The sequence below is a fragment of the Cygnus atratus genome, chromosome 4 (assembly GCF_013377495.2).
Source record: "Cygnus atratus isolate AKBS03 ecotype Queensland, Australia chromosome 4, CAtr_DNAZoo_HiC_assembly, whole genome shotgun sequence".
NCBI classification, from domain to species: Eukaryota; Metazoa; Chordata; class Aves; order Anseriformes; family Anatidae; genus Cygnus; species Cygnus atratus.
Genome location: NC_066365.1, coordinates 67,972,776 through 67,992,358, shown reverse-complemented (window position 1 = coordinate 67,992,358; position 19,583 = coordinate 67,972,776). Strand labels below are relative to the sequence as shown.

General features: G+C 36.3%; 1 protein-coding gene across 2 annotated transcripts in view; it reads left to right on the top strand.

Annotated features, from left to right (window-relative positions):
* Positions 1-19,583, top strand: part of HTT (huntingtin) — an 85,625-nt gene that overhangs the window by 24,485 nt on the left and 41,557 nt on the right. For both annotated transcript variants that reach the window (XM_035547341.2, XM_035547340.2), the window contains exons 19-36: positions 1,300-1,439; positions 2,199-2,262; positions 2,657-2,757; positions 4,192-4,338; positions 5,278-5,398; positions 5,594-5,670; positions 7,852-8,003; positions 9,823-10,025; positions 11,169-11,295; positions 12,026-12,153; positions 12,974-13,084; positions 13,652-13,729; positions 14,374-14,597; positions 15,184-15,262; positions 15,396-15,557; positions 16,497-16,552; positions 17,319-17,467; positions 18,024-18,160. In XM_035547341.2, coding sequence (XP_035403234.1) covers positions 1,300-1,439; positions 2,199-2,262; positions 2,657-2,757; positions 4,192-4,338; positions 5,278-5,398; positions 5,594-5,670; positions 7,852-8,003; positions 9,823-10,025; positions 11,169-11,295; positions 12,026-12,153; positions 12,974-13,084; positions 13,652-13,729; positions 14,374-14,597; positions 15,184-15,262; positions 15,396-15,557; positions 16,497-16,552; positions 17,319-17,467; positions 18,024-18,160 — 2,256 coding nt within the window. The remainder of the gene's footprint in view (positions 1-1,299; positions 1,440-2,198; positions 2,263-2,656; positions 2,758-4,191; positions 4,339-5,277; positions 5,399-5,593; positions 5,671-7,851; positions 8,004-9,822; positions 10,026-11,168; positions 11,296-12,025; positions 12,154-12,973; positions 13,085-13,651; positions 13,730-14,373; positions 14,598-15,183; positions 15,263-15,395; positions 15,558-16,496; positions 16,553-17,318; positions 17,468-18,023; positions 18,161-19,583) is intronic.

Here is a 19,583-nt window from a genome sequence, read left to right as displayed (position 1 = left end):
GATAAATGTACAGGTATGAGCTGTAATGTTCTGTTAACCAACAACAGGATGAGTGAACTAAGTAGAAAGGAAATCTAAGCTAAACAGGGAAGTTTGAACGTTTAGCACCTGGATATAGCCTGTATTTAGAAATCAGAAAATAAATGTGACAAATGACAAGTGAAATGTTGGTTGTTTTCTGAGATAATTAAATAAATATACAAATCTCAGAAAAGCTAGTGTTGTAAATTGGGTGAAGGATCCACCGGGTAACTGTTAAAATAAAAGACGTTAGCTGAATTTGTGAGTGGAACTTAGAGCACGTGATGTTATTTCTATAATAAAAAAAATCTGTGGAAGTTGTCCTTTTCAAAAGGAGAGATTTTTCCTTGAGCAATTTTCCAAACGTTCCAAAAAAAATAAAAGTAAGAGAGAAGACAAAATGAAGCCCAAGGGAAATGAATACATCAGGGACAGGCACAGTGTGGCTGATTGTATTACAGTTTATGGGTCAGTGAGGCAAAGTGTAAAATGCATATATTTGATGGATTAAATTATGGTTTCATGTGACAACAGGAGGAGTCTGTGATGCAGTTGGGGGAAGGAAATCCAGCTAGTGAAACGATGCTGTTTCTTTAAACTTCTGTTCCATGGTCTTATTAGCTATGTATAATGGTTTCACTTAGGATTTTTTTTTTTCAAGAAGACTTCACTAGATATTTCTCTGTTCATATAACATATACTTGTCAATTATGACTTTTTTCCCCTCTAAATATATAAAGTTGCCTGACTTCATACCTTCAGCAGAAATATTCAGAAACATTTTGGGTTGCTAATCTGCAAACAAGAAAGCGTGTTTTCATGTAGTAAAATAAGACTTCAAGGTTTTAAGGTTCTGCATCTTTTTCTAAAAATCACACATTCTGCATATTTTTGAACATTCACTGAAATAAGGAGGTATGGCTTGTTCAAAATCCAGAAATTGGAACCAGGTATTTAAAAATATCCTGTGGAAGTTATGTGAGGCAGTTTTTGAACAGATAAAAATATAGTGCTTGTGCTCATTATGCCCCCTCACTTTTTTTTTTTGGACAGTTGTCCTCTGATCACTGAAGTTTGGATTCCTCTCCAGAGTTTAAATTGAGGAGAAGGTTTTAGCAGTTTACATGGGGTTGGTGTCCTGGCCTTGAAAAGTAGTACTTTCTTGTGAGCAGTAACTATTTATTAGTATTTTAAATAAAACAGATGGTTATAGTCAAACATACTTTGATTTAGAAAACCTCTTCTGTAATATAACTGAAAGTTGTTTATTCTTTTTAGCATTGCATCATGAGCTTGTGTAGTAGCAGTTACAGTGAACTAGGTTTACAATTAATAGTTGACCTCCTTACGCTGAAGAATAGCTCATATTGGCTAGTAAGGACGGAACTTCTGGAAACACTTGCAGAGGTAGATTTTCGGTAAGTGTTTATATTTTTCTATGAGCATTGTAGCTGTGATGCAAAGATGTTGTGTATAGGATGGTGGAATCATAACAGGGAGAGGTTTCTCTTCTGAAAAATTAACGAGTCACTCATTTAAGGAATATGTGAATTTCTTTGTGAAGTTACAGAGCCTAATAATATTGTATAGAAATTTGTAGTTTGATGGTCTGTTTACCAAGTCTTCTGTAAATCTGTGATGGAAGAGAGCACATATAATCTGGGAGTTAATTTGGATTTCATGTCCAGTTGTGTGTGTATGTCTTGTTTTGTTTTTTAACAAAAAAGTCCGTGACTTGTTCTCCAGTATTGTGAGCTCTCTTCAGTTTATCATGTTTTGTTATACTGAAATAATTAGATTTGACTTGCATTACCTCATTCTCTACGGTTTCTTCTGGGCTGAAAAAGAAAAGTTGCTTATGCAAAAACTCATTATTCTTAGTCATATAAAATATCTGAATGGTGATATTTGGAATGTGTTACAGTCTTTTCAAAACTGTCATGAAAAAAAAAGCAATATATAAATGTTATCAAATTAAAGTAATTCTTCTGCTATGCAAGCCAGATAGTGGTTTAGCAAAAAGCTTGCCTTTCCTAAAGGCAGCCAAAGGTGTTTACTTCTCACATTTTCCCTGCAGTGGTGTTCTTAAAATATAAACAAAAATAGCACTCAGAGCACTGAAGGCAGAAATAACTTACAATGTTAGCTAATGTATCCTAAATTCTTTTTTATCATAGGCTAGTCAACTTCTTGGAAGGAAAAACTGACAGCTTGCACAGAGGTGTTCATCATTATACTGGTGTAAGTAAACAGTCATTATATTGTGTGTCTGGATTAAGGTACCAAGGCAGTTTTGCCATGTAGTGTTGACAGAATTTAAATTTAAACATTGATAGATAATTTAGGTATGCTTTGTATAAACTAGGTACATTGTCTGACACTTGTTACAATTGGAAAGATGCTTTACTACTGAGATATAAATACCTTAGTGTTCTCTAATGTGTTTGTCTTGTTTTAATTTCTGTTCTTAAAAACCTTTTAGCATTTCTGTATCTAAATAGTATTTTTTAACAGTTTGGGTTAAAAATTATCTTACAGAATTTTATGACAGAAGAAATCTCACTTGTTAACAGTCTTGTAGCAATCTGGTCCAACAATGAAAATGTTCAATGAACTTTACTAATTTGTTTTCTAGCTACTAAAACTGCAGGAAAGAGTGCTCAATAACGTTGTAATCTCTCTGCTTGGTGATGAAGATCCAAGAGTGCGACATGTGGCTGCATCTTCATTAATGAGGTGTGTATGTATTTAAAAAAAAAAGTTTAGAAAGTTATTTGTATGCTTACTGTGTATGTAATAACTAAACCTCTTAGTGTTGTTCTTGTATTCTTATTTAAAGAAGGGAGACTAATGCAGCTTTATGGTATCTAGAGCATGCATCGTTCTGAATGAACAGAGAACTGTGCTTTGCACAATTACAATTATATTTAAGTATTCCTTTCAGAGGGTCACTCTCAGCTTAAACTTCTAGTTAGTCTTCTTCATGATGAATGATTTGTGCAGTATCCTTGCAGTAGCTGATGGACTTAAAATGTTGCAGTTCTACTGGGTTGTCCTAACTTGTAAACATTGTTGTTTCTAGGTGTTTATAAGTAGTGTATACTTTCATGCTCATTGATTGTAGTAAGGTGGTTTATTTTGTTAAAAAAGCAGCTGTTAGCTGTAACCTACTACAGTTAAAATTTCTGTCCGTATAAAGGCACCAAACAGTAAAAATTAGTTGATAGTTGATTTGTATTCAAGAATTTAAGTTTTATGTTTAAAGAAGTTAGGAGCATCTTATATTGAATTCCTGGAATATTTTTTTGTCAGAGGAGTCTCTTTCGTAGTTCTTCAGATTATTAATTGCTGTCCATTCCTGATAACAAATAAATGACAGTGAAACTTTAAAAATTGTGCTACTGAAGAGCATTCATATTGCAGAAAGATCTCAGTGGAGAAATCATTAGCTGTTGCATCATAGTTAGTAGTCATTGTTTTTATGCAGGGACTTGATTTTGAAATTGAGTTATTTTGTTAAACTCCAACTTCTTACCACTCAGTTTTCCATGTGTTCATGCTGATTCAGTGATAGCATCAGTGTTAAAGTCAGAAAAGACTTACCTGCCCAAGAAAGCTGCTGCTAGCTTCCTAGAACCCCCTTGAGTCATCCAATATACGCATTCATTGGAAGCAATGTCTATGAATTTAAGAATAAATGTGTACTGTCTTTTTCAGTATTTAGTATTGTCTAAGTCAAAAATGTTGACAAAGACAACTTGATTTTATTGTATGTTTAAATTTTCCAGCATAGAAAATCAAATGATGGAAAAATATCCTTTTTTGGGGGTAGAATTGTTTTTCAGCTGATACAGATAACTGTGGAGAAAATATTTGAGGAGAAGGGGGGCAGTACTGAGAGAAATACCCTAGAGAAGTAATTGTTGTAATGTGTATATATAGAGATTTAAGAGATTTTTTTGAACTACCATGTGTGCATAGGAGTTTTTTTATCTGCTGGATCACAGTAGAGACCAATTGTGTAAAGATGAATTAATCGTAATGCTTAGCACAGTATGAGTTTAAGTAACGATTTTTATTTCCAATTTGATGTTTACAATTGGTATGTGCAGCTTTCTGAATTGTGATTTCAGTTCTGAATATTTCTTCCTTTTGACAATTGTTGTTAAGGCTTGTTCCAAAGCTGTTTTATAACTGTGATCAAGGACAGGCTGATCCAGTGGTGGCAGTAGCAAGAGACCAAAGTGGTGTCTACCTGAAGCTACTAATGCATGAAACACAGCCTCCATCTCACTTTGCAGTGAGCACTATCACCAGGTACGTTATGTGACTCGTCTAGCTTGAAAGGAACGTAGAGACATTTCAGTTCATGATGCCTAAAATCGTACTCCAATCCTGCAAATCCATGTGCTTATGGATTCTCTTTCCAAGTGGTAGTAGCATATGTGGTAGTTTTAGGCTCCATGGAAATGGACTCTGATTTAATGGATAAACTGGTGTGCAAGTTATGTGCTCACTCATTAATTGTATGGAGTCATTGTTCTGTGATAAATTTCTCTTCATCCCAAGGTCACCCTGTATGTCCATTAAATAGCACGTTTTATCTAGTGACTGTGGTTGCAGAAGTCTGTATATAATTAAAAATTAAATTCTGGTTTTGGTAGTGTGGTCTTGTTGCTGTATTTTGCTGCCAACTGTACTTTCCTAAACTTTCCTGTTTAATTCTCCATCTTAAAGACAGTCTGAGTTGTGTGTATATATGGGGACTCTTTGCCCCCATATCTATCAGATACAAGTTTTTGACTATGTACATGTTCCATACATGAACTTGATGATTTAACTCAAGGTTTATGTACTGTATTTTGGAAACAAAGCTTTGTGGAGATATACAAAATAGTTATTTTTCTACAGCAGTAATCTAAAGTTTGTGAACATACAAAAATGTTAGATGAGTATGATCAAAAGCAAAGACTAATGCTATACTGATGGCAGCTTCTGGAGAACCTAGTTAAAAGTTGAGTTGGTCTACTGTTTCTGTTTGCTAACACAGAAATTTGGTTAATGAACTATTTCGCTTTTGCTAGTGCAGAAGCAAAAATATGAAAATATAATTAAATGGTAGAATCATCTGGTATTTTCTATTTCTCATTGCATTTGAACAAGCTGTCTATAGTAACTTAGGCCATAATCATTTTATTATGGTATGTTTTAGCTTTTTAAGTACATGTTTTAGTGCTATAAATATTTTAATTTCAGAACATATAGAGGCTACAATATGCTGCAAAGTCCAACAGATGTCACTATGGAAAACAATCTTTCAAGGGTTGTTGCAGCAATTTCCCATGCATTGACAATATCCACTACAAGAGCACTTACAGTGAGTTTTCTTAGTTGCTATAGTGGCTGACCTTTTTTTTTTTTTCTATCTTTATTTTTAATTCCTGGGTATATGCGTCTGCAGCTTTGGTACTGTGGCAATAGTAACATTTAAGTCTCACTCTTAAGAAATTTCGTTGTTGTTGCTAACTCTACCAGTGATGAAATTGATTCATAATTGGTGTTGACTTTTCAGTTTGGCTGCTGTGAAGCTCTGTGTCTTCTCTCCACAACGTTTCCAGTCTGTACCTGGACTGTGGGATGGCACTGTGGGTATGTTCCTTCATCCAGTATTCAAGCTTCTAAAATTTGTGCGTACAAAAGCAGAGTACACTCATTCAGATATCAGAAGTCCTGGCTTAGGTATTTGATGTTAAATTTATCTTAGGAGTTATCGAAGAACTTCATGCCAAAGTGTGTTGCATTTGGCTATCAATGTGCTGTGCCACATGAGCTGTAAGACTAGCTGCTGAAGATGGGCACATATGTAGACTGTTTTTTTAAATAGACTTAACATCGTTTGTGTTCTTTTTTCTTCATTGCTGTCATTGTTTTGGTTAACCTTTTGCAGAGTTATTACTAAACGTTACCAGACCTGCTGCCTCCGCAATTCTTAAAACTTGTGTCTATATTTGCCAGATTTGCAGAGGTATCCATTTAGTGATCTTCCTTTACAAGAATGTTCAGGTCATGCCCTTTTAGAGTTTATGTATTTCATCATTAACTTATGCTATCATCATATGTATGCAATTATTTGTTCATATGCATTCTTTTCAGAGATGTTCTGCCATTTCTTTGTCTGAGTCTCAAGAGTTATCTACTTCTATTTTACTCTTCTAATGTCCTGAAGCTTTATTGCAAAATTTAATCTTTTGCTGTTATCTTTTTAAATAACCCTCCCCTTGCTTGTCATCAAGTCTTTCCTTCCTTTTCTGGGCATAAGCATGGCATGCTCGGTATATGTATTCTAAAAGATGTCTTGTCACAGATGACTAGGCTGTAGGTCAGTTATAAGTGAAGTAAATTTGTATGGGAGCAATGCTTAGCTGGAAAATAAAATTAATACACAGTGCTTCCAGGAGCAGTGCTGGTTATTTAGTAGTGTGTGTCTGTCTGGGTCTTGTTAGTGTTTCTCATCCAAACCACTTACCACCAACTTTAGAACTATGCCCTTTATCCTTTCAACTTTTAAGCTAGTTTGCTTTGTTTTGAATATTCCTTTCTTATTGCAGACTAGCAGCAATATATCTTCTGTTCTACGCAGCTTAAAAAAAAATGCCGTCTATCAGATGCAGCTAGCATTCATAGCTGTTGCAAAGACATAGCCTTTGCCCTGTCCTCTGATTCCTTCTTTAAAAAATTTGATCCCATATTCGTATTAATTTGGATGATAATTTTATTTTTGTTGCATGATGTGAGCATTCATTGTACCAGATAACTAGAAGCCTGAACGTGCTATCTTATGTGAGACATAAGAATGCTACCAAAATTCCTTTCTCTTGAAGTATCGGTTTTCCAACGGTTAGGCAGCCGTTGGAGCTGCTGCGTTCCACCTATGTACAACTCAGCGTGGATTAATTCATGGGTTTCTAACTGTATGTAAAGTAAGCAACACTTGCATATTAAAATACATTTCTTAATGGAGTGCACTTTAATTGATAGGGTAGCTTTGTCAAAAGAATAGCTAAGTTTAGTGTACCTCTTATTTTATGAAATTGTTCTAATTTAATGTAGTGGCTCAAGTTTAATACAAAGACTTCGGAATTAAAAAAATAAATCTAAAAGAAACCCGTTTTTCAGAAGTTGCATAAAGTCTTTTCCCGAAAGAAAGTTAGTAGCGTTATGCAAGTCTTACATGTTTGAAATCATGTATATGATTCACGTACTATTCTGGCAAACATATTTTGGTGAACTGTGCCTGCTCTTTTTGAAACTTGGTTTGTGTGGGACAGTCTGATTTTAAAACTATCGTAAAGGAAAATACGGAAGGCAGCAGCAAATTACAGACTTTAATAGAGCCCGCCCATAAATCTAGATGATTTGATGGATTACATTGATTATATTCTTGCCGCTTAGCAAAGTAACAAGATACTATTTTAATGCTACAGTTTGTCTCCCATCCCTACTATGAATATTAGTAAGTCCTTTAACTGGTGATGTTTCGGGACCCGTAGCAGTTTGCAAGTAAATATTGAATTCTTCTGTTTTTCAGTAGATGTCACTAGCAGCTTTGATACTTGCTATTAAAAAAAAAAAAGCAATAGCTCTTCAAGAATACAAAGTGTTGTCAGATTTCTGCTGCTGCGGTGTTTTTTTTAAACTACTCATATGTTAAATGTATAGCTCTGTAGTAGTGATTTATTGTTTTTAGATTACTAGTCTGTTTAACTATTAGTGTTCTTGAGACTTTAAACTTCTCAAAGAAGTCATAACATTCCAAAATTATACTTCTAGCGTATCCCAGCCAAATCCTTCAGATGAAGCTCAGAAGGGCTGCGCTATTGGAATGGCCGGCATGGTCCTCTCTCTTCTTTCATCAGCATGGTTCCCATTGGACCTTTCTGCCCATCAGGATGCTTTAATTTTGACTGGAAATTTGCTTGCAGGTAAGGCAGAGCAGAAACTTACAGGAACTTGTACCTAGGAGTTTGAAACATTTTTTGGAAAGGAGGCTTTGTTTCAGCTGAACAGCTAAGTTTCATTCACAGCTGCTGGCTAGAAATGTAGATTGGTTTCTGTTTCCCTGAGAACCAGTACAGCTACTGGGATGTTGTTATCTCTTCCCATTTGTCTGTACGCTCTTCTATAAGTTGAAAGTTCTAGCTGTGTTTTGTAAGGGCTTTATTTTTTTTCAGTTTTTTAGAAGCTCTGGGGGTCTTTAAGGCAGGAGATCAGGGTGTAGCAAAGAAAAATGAAAACCTTCTGCACTGCAAGAACTTCACGTATTTTCAGGTTTAGAATGATCTTTTCAAGGTTACATCAGGATTCCACAGGGTTCTCTACTGCTATTGCTTATAGTTTTATTAATAGTGATTGGATAGTGTGTATTTAGAAAATTTGCAGGCTGTACTAGTTTGCAGTGGTTGCTGGCATTTTAAATGACAGGCTTGGATATTTAGAATATTTTAACAAATTGGAAATGTTTTCTGAAAACAGACATGCGGTTCCCTAATAAGGGCACTCAGAAATGTAATGACAACTCCCCAGAACTAGAGCTACTACAGAATAGGGAATAATTGGCTAAATACTAGTACTGCATAACAAATTGTACTGTTACACAAAATAAACGGCTTTGTATCTCTTCACATGTATGTATGAGAGCAGAGACATAACAAAAGCAAAGACAACATTTTTGCTCCGTTAATCACTTAAGGGTATGGAACTTCAGCTGCTTACCAAGCATTCTCAAGTGTTCTTGCAGAAACCTGTTCTATTTGTAAGAATATTGAAGCCCTGTAGAAGGTTGTGGAGGTGAAACTGTCTCTGAGGGTATTTCAGCAGTCTTTCAAACTATGTTGGATTTGTACAGATGTAGTTGACTATGTTTTTGAGCAGAATGAACAGGTGACCTCATGGTTCCTTCTGTTTTTTATTGTTCTATGTGGAAGCAAGGCCTACACATGTTAGATGAGTTAACATTTGACACGTGCATCTTGGGTTTTTCTTGGGCTCCTTCTCAAGGAGAAAGGAGAAGAAAGCTCTCTGTGGAGAGACTCATTCAGGGGTCACTTAGCTGACAAGTGTTTTGCCACTTATTTATTGGTTTATAAGTCCGCTTCTTTTGATTTGAGCTACTAAACTAAACCAGTGCGGTTTTGATACTTCAGTTTCATGCTTTGCTACATGTGCTATACATTTAGTTCCCAAATTCTGTTGCTTTTGGGTAGATTTATTATGAGACCGGATGGAAATGTATCAGTGTATAATCATATAAGTGCACCTGGAAGCAGCTGCTTCTGTTGTTCTCATGAAACACTCCTTCAGAATATCACTCCTAGTAGATAGGAAGCTACTTGGAGCTAGCTGTAGTTCTACCTTTTTTTTTTGTAGGTTTCTTTTTTGGTTGTTCTAGTGTTTGCATGGCTCTTGACCTTACTCTTCTCCTATGATAGAGGAAAGAATTTTTTATAAAGAGGAATTCTGTTTGCTTAGGTTTCATCACTCTTGGCTAAATCAAGCCATTTAGATACTACCTTGAAGTTGCAAATTTCCACTAATTGCCAGAGGGAATGTCTAGTATGCTTATTGCAGGCTGGGTGAAAAGAACTAATATTTTTGTAGTTATTTAAAACTATGCTCATACTGCTATTTTTAAAAACTTAGGCTTTCTTTTTCTATTTGAAAGAATCTCTCATAGAGATTATAACCATATTTAATTGCAAGCTTTATTTTCTTTTGCTTTAATTCATGTGGTTCCTATTGCAGCAAGTGCTCCTAAGTGCTTAAAGAATCCCTGGAGTGCTGAAGAAGATTCAAACCAAGGTGCTGCAAAACAGGAGGAACCGTGGCCGGCTCTGGCAGATCGAACTCTTGTTACTTTGGTAGAACAACTCTTCTCTCATCTGCTGAAGGTCATTAATATTTGTGCCCATGTAATGGATGATGTTGCTCCTGGCCCAGCAGTAAAGGTACATATTAAAAATAAATGAAATTGCATGACTTAAATATCGTTGTGATACAGATCAGTTGAAGGCTCTGCATTTCAGAGTTGATACCGGCAGCTATCTAATGCCTTTCTCGTGTGATGGTTTCACACCGGTAGGCAGCTAAACTCCACCATGCTGCTCTCTCACTCCCCCTCCTCAAAAGTACAGGGGAAAAAAGCCCAAGAGTTGAGATGAGGACAGGGAGGTCACTCACCAATAACTGTCATGGGCAAAACAGAGTCAGCATAGAGAGATCATAGTATTTTTTTGCCTAATAACATAGTAGATCAATGAGAACTAAAAGAAAATGAAAACCACCTTCTTATCCACCCTCTTCTACTTCCTCACCCCACATAGTGCAGGGAAGTGGGGAATGGGGGCTGCAGCCAGTCCATAGTGCTTCATCTCTACTGCTCCTTCAAATTTATTCTCTGCCCTTGCTCTAACAGGGAGTCCCTCCCACAGGATGCCGTCCTTCCCAAACTGATCCTGCGGGGGCTGCCCACAGGCAGCAGCTCTTCAAGAACTGCTCCAACATGGGTCCGTACCACAGGGTCCATCCCCCAAGAGCAAACTGCTCCAGCACGGGTCCCCCACTGGCAGCAGCTCTCCCCAGACCCCTGCTCCTGCATGGGCTCCTCTCCATGGGCTGCAGCTCCGGCCCGGGGCCAGCTCCTGCAGGGGCTCTCCGTGGGCTGCAGCCTCCTCCAGGCCACATCTACCTGCTCCTCCACGGGCCGCAGCGTGGAGATCTGCTCCATGTGGGACCCATGGGCTGCAGGGGGACAGCCTGCTCCACCAGGGGCCTCTCCACAGGCCGCAGGAGAACTTCTGCTGCATGCCTGGAGCACCTCTTGCTCTCTTCCTTTATCTGGAATCAAAGGAACCTTCAGTCATTGAGCCCCATTTCTATCTGGCTTATGCTAAAGTTGAGAAGAAAATTAGAGAATATATTATTCTTCCTTTTCACCAAGGAAATCCATGTCATAAACCTAAAAGCGGAGACATTTTGATTTAATCGACAGTCAAATAAAGAGGACTTTAAAGAAAGTGAATATGCTTGTATTTCTATAGAAGAAAAGCTACTTTTACATACAAAATTAACAAAACTTATTTTAATTCTAGGCAGCATTACCTTCTCTCACAAACCCACCTTCTCTTAGTCCAATTCGGAGGAAGGGGAAGGAGAGGGAGCCTGTAGAGCAGGCTTCTGTGCCAATGAGCCCTAAGAAGGGTGGTGAAACTAGTCCAGGTAGGTACACATACTTACATGGGGACAGGAGGTGGGAGGGTTAATAGGAGTATAGTTACACCATAGAGAGTAGAAAGAATCAAGTAACTTGTTTTTTGAAATTCTAGATCAAAAGGCTGACTGGCTTACTTGCAGTTACGTCAGTACTGTCCCAAAGTTCAAGTTCTTTTCAGTATTGAATTGCAGGAAAGGCAGCTATGGTGGGGGTAGATCTTTGTGTGTGCTTTTAAATGAAAAGTGACTGTACCGTTTAGAGCAGGTTGGTTCTGAATCTTTTTCCTCGCTTTTTTTTTTCTGAATCCACTCACCTATTGACTGTGAAGTAATTTTTGCATGCGTTACAGTTAAAGAAGTTAAAGTTGCTTTGTGGTTTTTGACAGGAGCAGCTCATGTTGCTCTTGGAAACAAGATTATGAAGCTTCACATTTTTTCTTTTTCTTACTTATGAATGAAGGAAATAGGTGTTAATTCTCTTCTGTAAATTGTACTTGGTCTTCAGCAATAAGCTCTCAGCGTAAAATTGCCTCATAGGATGTTTTTTTAGAATGCTAGTACACTTTCTAGTTGTACAGTGTGTTTTTGCAATTTTAAAATGTGCATTCAGATCGAAAAATTTCTGCTGTTAATTTGGACGTTTTATCTGAAAATTGGGTATGTAAAATAATATTGAATTACATGTCATGAGCACTGTAGAAAAAATACTGTGTTAATATATTATGTATCTTTTAAGCTACTAGGCAAACTGATGCTAGTGGGCCTGTTCCAACAAGTAAATCATCTTCAGTAGGAAGCTTTTATCATCTTCCATCATATCTGAAGTTATATGATGTCTTGAAAGCGACTCATGCTAATTATAAGGTACTGTATGACATCACTTGGTTGAATAAAATGTAGTTGGGTAATCACTTTGTTTCCTTTAAAAATGGCTCTGCTGAGGCAGTAACCCTACCTGTTCTGTTAGCAAATTAAAAAAAAAAAAAAAAACCAGGTAGAATGTTTCCATGGACTTAAACTGTACCACGAGATTAACCTCTGAGAAGCTCAGACTGTCCAAAGTTTGTGTTGTATTGAGGATCTCATTTGCCTGATTGTGTAAGCAGTGTATTCATCTCCTAAAACAGAATCAAATTAAAAAAACCTACCACCAAAAAACACCCGAAAACCGATTGGCATTGTCACCATATTGCTTGGTTCTCTGCTGTCACTACTGCTCATACTAAGTGATCCTTCACTGGCTTGGTAGTGCCAAATGGATCACAATGTCTTATTTTTCCAACAGTTTTTTCCAGGATGGGTAAGGTTTTTTTTTTTTTTTCCTCATTAGTGCAGGTAATAAAAGATGCATTCCATGAGGGCTTAGTGTTCTGATTTGTACACTTCAGGGGGGATGTATTCTTACTGTGTTTCTGAGAAATACATTATCTCTCGTCCATTACTTGTCAATATCCTAGACCTTCCTACTGCAACTGCCTTAAGCTAGAAGATCCATTTTTATTTTCAGTCAAAATGAAGTCCTGCCATTCCAGCAATTCATGAGGGAATTTGTCAGTGGTGTTGATGAAATACACCAAAATTTTAGACAGAAGACCATTTCGTCTCAGTACTTGTTTCTTTCTGCAATTTCTATCTCCTTTTCTAGTAACTATTAAGAAAAAGATTGTTTTACTTCTGTGACCAGGTTACTTTGGATCTCCAAAACAGTAATGAAAAGTTTGGATGCTTCTTGAGGTCTGCCTTAGATGTTCTGTCACAGATCTTGGAACTTGCAACTCTTCAAGACATTGGAAAGGTACGAGATGTGTTTGGTTTTTGCTTGTTTATTTGCCATTAAGTTGTCCAATATTTGTGGTCCTTACCAGGAAAAAACAGGTATGATGAATTTAAAAATTGTTGAGACAGTAGTCCTAGTTGTGTTGCCAGGTTGGGTGTAAAATACTAAAGCAGATTTTCAGGGTTACATTGCTGCTTTTGAAAACAGGAATAATTTTCTACTGTTTATATTTCATGTGAAGATTTTTCCCACCAAAATGATTTCCCTTCAGTCATTCTCACTGTATCAATGCATCTAAATATACTCATGTTAAATTTGCAAGATGTTAGAAGGCAGCCATTCTCCTTCCTTTCTTGTGTCTTGGTATTTTGTCTCCTCGACTGTGGTGGTACACATTGTGTTATTTCAAGGCATTCAAGGCAAATCTTGCGTTCGTATTTCTTTACCTATTTTCACCGTATCCCTTAAATTAGTGTAGCTCTTACACAGTAAACATAAAAAAGTGCTATTGTCCAGTTATCATATTAATGCTTTTATATATTTAAGAAAAATGCAATTAAGTGACTTATTTTTCTGCTTTTCTAGTGTGTGGAAGAAATTTTGGGATATCTGAAATCATGTTTCAACAGAGAACCAACTATGGCCACAGTTTGTGTACAGCAGGTAAGGAGGTAATTTTTTTGTGTTGTAAGACTAACCCTCATGTCCTGTGCATATCAATTAGATACCGATTATGACCATTCTTTTTAGGGAAGCAGTGTTAGGAAATTGTGTCACAGGTAGAGCAAACAGTGTGTTTAATTTTTATGATTTATTCTGAAACTTGATACTGTCTGAATAACTAGTTTCTTGAACTGCTTCCAACTCAAATAATTACTTGAAGGCTAAGAAAACAGGTTTGTTTCCTACCTTCCCAAGTGTGTTCTGTAGCTAGTTAACTGTATGATAAGACCTGGAAAGCAAAGGACTGTTTTACTGATAGGTTTCTTGCAGGCTTCTGTCTGGTTAAGCATCTGTCTTCAAGACACAGAAGTTTCGTTTTGGTGGGAGGACAGCTTTAGTAGACTGCTGTGAGTTGTCACAGATCATTTTTGCAACTGAAGCATTCCCATATCTTTTTGGCTGAAGTGTGGATTGTTTCTTTAATTCTCCCAGCTTTTTTTCTGTTGTCTTGTATTTGACTACATGACCCTCAGTTTATACTTTGTTTGTGATGACTTACCCTCTTTTGTTCTTTGGGAGGATGAGGAGTCAAGTTTTGTGAAGTCTGAAAACATTAATTTTTTTTCCCCAATTTTCTTCTCTAGTTACTGAAAACATTATTTGGGACAAATCTGGCTTCTCAGTGTGATGGCTTGTCTTCAAACACGAGCAAAGCTCAAGGCAAAGCTCAGCGCTTAGGTTCTTCCAATCTGAGACCTGGTCTCTATCACTATTGCTTCATGGCACCGTATACACATTTTACACAGGCGCTTGCTGATGCTAGTCTGAGGAACATGGTTCAGGCTGAGCAAGAACACGATGCTTCAGGGTAACTTCTCTTATGTATTCTCTTACGATATAACGTTGACTTGAACTAGAATAGAATCTTTTTATTGTTTTTCCTAAATGCAAGTATCATAACGGAGCTAAGTAACTTGCAATTACAGTATTGTGTATTATTTATTGTAGATTTGAGAAAAGTATTTTTCTTGGTATTAGAGTCCCAAATATAGCACTATTGATTAATCACTACTGTGTTTTCAAAATCAAAGTTGAAGCATTAAAATGGATATCACTTAAAATTATTATGCTTTTTTTAAAAAAAGTAGTTTTGAATGCAAATATTTCATTAATTTGCTAATTGTAGCAAATAGTCAATAGCCTTAAAGGAAAGGCAGAATAATGACCAAATGACACCAGAAATTCTGTCTTTACAAGATGTGTATTGTCCACAGATCTACATTGTCTGAACAAAGTGTATTGTAGGTTGTTTCTAGTGCTCTTTCCTTTTACTAAGATGCTTGAAGCAGTCAAGTACATGAAAGCTGGCATCAGGTAAAAGAATATGCTTCTAAGACTGCTTGTTTATACCTCCATTTTCTTAGAGTATGTTTTTTTGTTGTTTTTCATCACAGATGGTTTGATGTGCTGCAGAAAGTTTCTACGCAGCTGAAAACTAGCATTAGCAGTGCAGCAAAACACCGTGCTGATAAGGTACTCATATTTTTATAGTCCTTTTAAAAGACGTGTATGTTACATTTAAAACTTTTCCTCCTTTTAAAAAGTAATTTCTTTTTGAATGAGACCTGTGCAGATGTTAGATTACTTTAAAATCTTTCTGTTACAGAATGCTATTCACAATCACATTCGTTTATTTGAACCCCTTGTCATAAAAGCATTGAAACAATACACTACGACAACATCGGTACAGCTGCAGAGACAAGTTTTAGACTTGCTTGCTCAACTGGTTCAGCTACGAGTTAACTACTGTCTTCTGGATTCAGATCAGGTTGGTACCTTGTTATTTCTGCAAATTTGTGATACAAGGTCTCACTAGCAGGCTAAATATTTACAGCAAATATATTTACCACAATCCACTCATTGCAATATAGCTGAAAACAGAGACAAAAAGGAGGGTGAGACTCAGTTCCCCCACCAAACACAAGGAACTTTGGATTCTTGGTTTCCTGTTGCATATCATTACTTAAACTCTGCAACAACTGTTTAAGAACTGTTCATCAGATTGACTTTAGGAATAAGATGATGTGCACAATACAACCAGTATTGTATTTACAATCAGAAAACAAATACCCTTCTAAATTAAAGAGTATGGACTTAAGCATGGCTGGTAGTGAGCATTGTGGTTGACAAGCATTCAATTTTAATGGCAAGGGGGAAGCTGGTGGCAAATTCAGTAGTCTGTGTGGTTGTCCATATAAAAAGTAAATCTGTAACAAAATTTAAGTGTTTTATTCGCTACAGTATTTTCAGGTTTATAAACCACAAGATGCAACTGTTGACTTTCCTGTAAATTGATACGCAGTAAATCTTTTCAGCACATGAATACTGGGGATTTTATATTGGATCTGAGTTAGGCTTTTTGATTGATTCTTGGCTTCTTGGCTGTAATGCCTCATATAGCACGTTACGTGAGCAAGAAAGGAAGTTATATTATTAAATATGTAGACACATTTACTGCTAAAATACAACATAAATTCATGCAAACTATAATAAGCTACAACATCAAGATTCTCAAGACCTTCTGTAACTCTAGAGGGAATGCTCCATAACATATCAGAGTGAGCTATAAGTATAAATGATTTTCAGTGCATGTCTTTTCTTTGTCACCTTCTGAAACACAGACTTTTGTAATTCTGTCAAAACAATTTCGGATGGTAATTAATGTTTCTGTTGTGTACTTTTTTTTAATGCTTTATTCTCTCTTCAGGTGTTCATTGGATTTGTGCTAAAGCAGTTTGAGTACATTGAAGTCGGACAGTTCAGGTATGAAATTAGCAAAGATCCTTTGAACAAGTGAGAGTTTACTATTGTCTTATTCTGAAGCATGTAGGGATTAGTTTTGCTATTTTTTTTATTTATGAGGAAGGGAGTGTTACATATCAGGCAACGTGTTTGTATATTTTCTGGATCTAATGGTAGCCCTTTCAGAAGATTTAGGTTCCCTGTGGTTGAACAAGTTGGAAAGTTGGACATAAGTAGAATTAAACTGTGTTGTGCTGTTTCTCAAATTGTATTTTAAAACTATTTCTCTGGGAAATCCACCAAAGGTTTACGTTGAGGAATCAACTCTTGTTAGGATTCAGCTGCTGAAGGGAGAGCTATTGTGGATTCAGTGTGAATCCATTTTGTATTCTGAGCAACTGCTATGTATTTTATAGTACCTAACACATCATAAGCAATGCGATGGAATTTTTGTCAGCTATTTCTGTTTTTCTCACACTTGAATTTGTATGAAAGGATAATTTTGTTTTGCTCTGTGGGGTCTCCTACAGAAATATTACTTTGCGTCATGTACATTAAATAATATGTTATAATGTTAGTAACTGTGAGCAATGGTCAGAAGTTGAAAGAAATGAAATCCCTTGAGAAAATGGTAGTAAAGGATGGGGCACGAATTACAAAACACTGTATGAAAGCAGAAGAATGCATTCTTTAAAAAAAAAATAAATAAATAGTGGAAACAGGTTCATTTCTACTGAACAGAGTTGTGCAATTCAAACTTGACATTTTTGTTTTTTTCTGTTTTCAGGGAGTCTGAAGCAATTATTCCTAATATCTTTTTTTTTCTGGTGTTGCTGTCTTACGAGCGGTATCATTCCAAACAGATAATTGGAATTCCTAAGATCATTCAGCTGTGTGATGGAATCATGGCCAGCGGGAGGAAAGCTGTTACACATGGTAACTTAAAAAAAAAAAAAAAAAAAAAAGTGAGAGTGATAGTTCAGCAATAAAGTATAACTGCTGTTCTAAGGTATAGAAAAGTGGCATCATAACAATTGTTCCAGAAAACACTAGCTTATAAATTTTTAATACCTTAAATAAGTTTCATTTAATTTTTCCATGAATTTTATTGTACCCTGTTAACATTAGTCCACAATGCAGCAGTATTTTAAAGGCTTTGATGTTGACATTTAGTCCCCTCTCTGGTCTCTCCACTTTGAGCCTTTAAGTAGAAGCATCTGTCCTGTACTTGCTGGTGATTCTGCTGAGGAACTTTTTTGAAAAGTATCGTTTAGCTCTGTGAGAAGGAACAAGTGTGTACATAATATAAACTTTGTTCTACTAGAAGTAAAAGATAGACATCTATGTGTGGGAAGTTTTTCTTTCCAGGGATGGGAAAAATATTTAAACAAAAAGAGCAGTTTTCTTTTAGTAGCTGAATTGTTAGAACAAGAAAATAATGTTCAAGAATGACTTGTCTCATGTTAAAACAAACAAAAACTTGTCGTTATAGCAATACCAGCTCTGCAGCCCATCGTTCACGATCTCTTTGTGTTAAGAGGGACGAATAAAGCTGATGCTGGAAAAGAGTTGGAAACACAAAAGGAGGTGGTAGTGTCGATGCTGCTGAGACTTATTCAGTATCATCAGGTAAAAGAGGACAGTGTTCCTGTTTATGCTCTGTAAAAGGGTAACATTGACTGCTAAAAATGCTTCAGGCAATATTAATAATTTTCTACACAAATCTTGAATATCTGGCCTCTGTGTGTGATCTTTCTGTATATGCAGAGCGTTCAAAGATTTTGGTGGTAGGGGAAAGCTTCTGCAGTACAAATCAGTTATTGCAAGTTAAGTAATGTGTCTGTTGCACCTTATAGGCTAGCCTAGGTAACAAAGTATTGAAAAGCTTCAGTAAGGATCCTGATTGTGGTTGTGTTGCAGATTGACTAAACAGAAGGTTAAGAGAAGAGTTGTAATAAATTAGGAACCAAGAAACTCAAAAGAATTGGGGGGAAGTGGAAGAGGTAACGTGCTGTTTAGAAATAATTTAAGTATTGCTGTGCAATAGCAATAACTTCAATAACATTTCAAAAAACTATTTGAATAAGGTAATGAGAATGGTAGCTACACGGTTATCAATTACCCCTTTGCCCCAGATCTCACAGATATGGAAAACATGTTTATATCGTGTAGGAGTGTAAGAATGACTTTCATCAACACACTTTGTTTGAAAGAAAAACATAAAGGTAATTTTAAGAGAAGTGACATAATTAACATGGGAGCTTATTGCTTTTTCAGGTGATTAACAAGCTTAACATGCTTCTCCTTTCATCATGTGAAAATGCAATTCTAGCGTATGCTAATGTAAGCAATGCATTTTCTGAGAATAGCTGGAAAAAAGACAGTACATCTTGTCAAAATAATTTCTTAGAACTGCATGTTCAGATTGGAATCATTTTGTGTATCCACATTTTCTTTTGAATTTGTAGTTTTATAATCATAAAATGACTAATGTAACTGTATGAAATGACACTCTAGACACATGATGTAAAATAGTGAATAACTTTGTGTTACATAAGGTACTGTAATTGCTAGCAGATCCTCTTCTGACACACTTAACCTATTAAAGACCACCCATGCATTGCTCTTCATCCCACACCATCCCTTTTGTAGTTCTTCTGTCCTTTTTTGCTCATGCAGTGTATATAAGCTAACCCCAGGCAGTTCTATTGTTCGGCTATGTCAGGGACATTCTGCAGTGGTGTTCCTGTAACTTGAGAAGCTCCAAGAACTGCAACCTTTATCTTTTATTTTTTCTTTTACAACTGTAGCTACCATCCATGGAGCTGGAGAATGGAGAGTTAAAGTAATTCGACCCAGAATTGCTTCTATCTCCTTTCTCATGAGAAAGCTCTTTGGGAAGAAAGTTGTCTGGTGATTTTTTTGTTTATTTTTTGATTGTCTGTTTCTCATTCTGAACTGCTTGACTTTCCTTTAGAAGTGCTCCATCTAACTAGTTTTCAGAACCAGCTTCTTTCCCACTTCCCAGTCCATATATTAACCTTCCTGCCTG